This window comes from Lepidochelys kempii, chromosome 1 (genome assembly GCF_965140265.1).
Source record: "Lepidochelys kempii isolate rLepKem1 chromosome 1, rLepKem1.hap2, whole genome shotgun sequence".
Classification (NCBI taxonomy): Eukaryota; Metazoa; Chordata; order Testudines; family Cheloniidae; genus Lepidochelys; species Lepidochelys kempii.
Window position 1 is genome coordinate 598,660 of NC_133256.1, and position 2,980 is coordinate 601,639.

The 2,980-nt window shown below is 49.8% G+C and overlaps 1 protein-coding gene across 1 annotated transcript; it reads left to right on the forward strand.

Annotated features, from left to right (window-relative positions):
* The first annotated feature begins 560 nt into the window (after positions 1 to 560).
* On the forward strand, positions 561 to 1,559 carry LOC140917098 (olfactory receptor 51E1-like). Its single transcript, XM_073359181.1, has one exon. It carries the CDS (start codon positions 561 to 563, stop codon positions 1,557 to 1,559), a length of 999 nt encoding a protein of 332 aa, XP_073215282.1.
* Positions 1,560 to 2,980: the final 1,421 nt, after the last annotated feature.

Sequence of the window (2,980 nt, forward strand, 5' to 3'; positions counted from 1 at the left end):
CAGCATTGCTTTTATTTTGTCCACTAGTGCAAATGAGCAGGTGTTTCTCTTCGAGCTGATGCCTATGGCACCCAGGTCTTTTCCCTGAGGTATGCTGTCGTTGGGATATTTCTCCCAACCTTTGTCTCGGGAAAAGTTTGTTTTTTTTCACTCTCAGATTTTGAGCAACTGGATGAATGGGGAACTCCCTTCAGTATGGACTCCCTATCCTGGCTCTCATTGCATTGAGGAACAATGATGGATAAACAGTATCCAGACTTGTGTTTCCTGCTGGTGTCTCTTAAGATTCCCCACCACAAAGTGTAGGAATTATTAACGCAGGGAACACCACAAAATATAGAATTGGATTTAGTAGGATCATTGTTAATAGTTATTTCTCTGAGTAATTAAATATAATTTTTCAGTGCGTTCAGAGAGATTAATCTGGTTCTCCATGAGAACAGCCTCCACTAGTACATGCGGTGTCTCGTATTAACGTTGTCTCTCCATTTAGGCATTTCTGCTGTGACCATCACCCGAGACCCTGGGAACACACGGAAAGTGAGAGGAACATACAGTGCATGCAGGAGACAGCCTTATGCCTCAGAGCTGGACACCTTCTCCCCTGCTCCATGTCAGAATTCAACACAACCGACTTCACCAACCCCTCCACCTTCATCCTGCTGGGCATTCCTGGCCTCGAGGCAGCCCATGTCTGGATCTCCATCCCCTTCTGTGCCATGTACGCGATAGCCATCTTGGGGAACTTCATCATCCTGTTCATCGTGAAGAGGGAGCCAAGCCTGCATGGGCCCATGTTCTATTTCCTGTGCATGCTGGCCGTCACTGATCTGGTCATGTCCACATCCACCCTGCCCAAAATGCTGAGCATCTTCTGGTTCAATTCCAGGGAGATCAATTTCAGTGCCTGCCTCACCCAGATGTACTTCGATCACTCCTTCTCAGGGATGGAGTCTGGAATCCTTGTGGCCATGGCTTTGGATCGCTACGTGGCCATCTGCCATCCTCTGAGACATTCCACCATCCTGACACGCCCCCTGGTGGCCAAGATCGGCCTGGCCGTGGTGCTGCGCAGTGGAATAATCGCATTACCCTACCCGTTCCTGGCAAGGCGGTGGCCATATTGCAGAACCAACATCATCCCCCACTCGTATTGTGGGCACATAGCTGTGGTGAAGCTGGCCTGCGCTGACATCCGCATCAGTAGTTACTACGGCCTGTTTGATCTTTTCTCTGTGAATGGAATGGATGCGTTTTTTATCGCTGTGTCCTATACTCAGATCCTCTGGGCCATCTTGCGCCTTCCAACAAAGGATGCCCGGCTCAAAACCTTTGGGACCTGCATCTCTCACCTTTGTGCCATCTTTGCTTTGTACATCCCAATTTTCTTCTTCTCTCTTTCGCATCGGTTTGGCCACAATGTGCCACTGTATTTACGCGTTCTCATTACTAGTGTGTACCAGGTGGTGCCCCCTGTGCTACACCCCATGATTTACGGGGTGAGGACCAAAGAGATCCGGGGCAGGCTGCTCCAGCTCTTTACTCATAAAGAGATCTAAATATTTTCTCCTTGTGCTCTGGCTCTCAGATTGATCTTTGTACAGAGCTGGCTGGTACATGGTGTATGGACCTGGGTCCCTTCCCTTAATCACTTACTGGACAGACAGAGAGACATTAAACCCTTTCCTGTCCTTACTGTTCTCTGTCAATGTGATTAACTGGGGAGTTAGTCTATGAACACTTCACTGGGTTGCCAGCTTTCTTATTGCCGGTAGCTGGATCCCTGAAATTACAATCTTGCCCCAACTCTTCTGTCAAGCCTTGACACTGCTGTGTGTCTTTCTCCCAAATGCCCTGACCCTGTCACTTGCTCCTGTCTTCCCTTCCCCTTGTCAGCTGTGACCCACTCATCTCTAAAACCAATATGTTCTCACATCTTACGGCAAGTTAATTAAGGGACAGTGGTTTGTGTTAAAATGATAATGTTTATTCTAAATTTGTTACTAATTCTGTGGAGAGAGGTTTCAGAGTAGCAGCCGTGTTAGTCTGTATTCACAAAAAGAACAGGAGGACTTGTGGCACCTCAGAGACTAACACATTTATTTGAGCATAAGCTTCCATGCATCGGATGAAGTGAGCTGTGGCTCACGAGAGCTTATGCTCAAATGAAAGTGTCAGTCTCTAAGGTGCCACAAGTCCTCCTTTTTTTTCTGTGGAGAGAGAGACCTCGTCAGGACTCCTGGGATCTATCTCAGCTCTGGAAGGGGAATGGGGTATAGTGTGTCACAGCAGGAGGCAGATACATCTTGGGTCTAAATGAGAAGACCAGAATGCCCTTACTGGGTAAAGCCAATGGTCCATGTAGCCCAGTAGCCTGTCTTCCAACAGTGCCCAGTGCCAGGTGCTTCAGCGAGAATGAACAGAACATGGCAATCCTCATGTGATTCGTGTGAAGCAGCTCGACAGGAGGGGGCAGAAGCCCCGAGCCCGGGGTGTCTCAGCTTCATCTGGCAGGAGTTCAAGCCTCCAGCCCCAGTAGGAGCTGCCGGGGGAGGGGAAGAGCCTTTAGGGGCTGCTCTCTTCCTTACATCTCCCTTTCCCTTTGTGCAGATGGAGATGGGTTGCACTGCGCCACTGTTACAGTCGCCGCACCAGTGGTCTGCTCCCTCTTTGCCCATCTCCTTGGGCCACAGGCCATAACAGAGGACCAGCCAGAGGATCCTCATGTGTCCACTACCCCTTCCCGCACTGTGCTGTGGGATGAGCGTCACCGTTTTCTGGTGGACACCAGTGATTTCAAGGGTAAGGTGAAGCTCCCTCTCCAGCGTTGGGAAGACTTCCATCTCGTCCTCTTGGCCATGAGGGCTGTTTTGGAGAAGTGGAGGGGAACTGTGAGGCAGGACATCCTACTCTACCGGTGGGGTTGCAATTTCGGTGACAAGCCTTTCAGGTTAGTCAGTGATTGTTGCAAGGCCGGCTG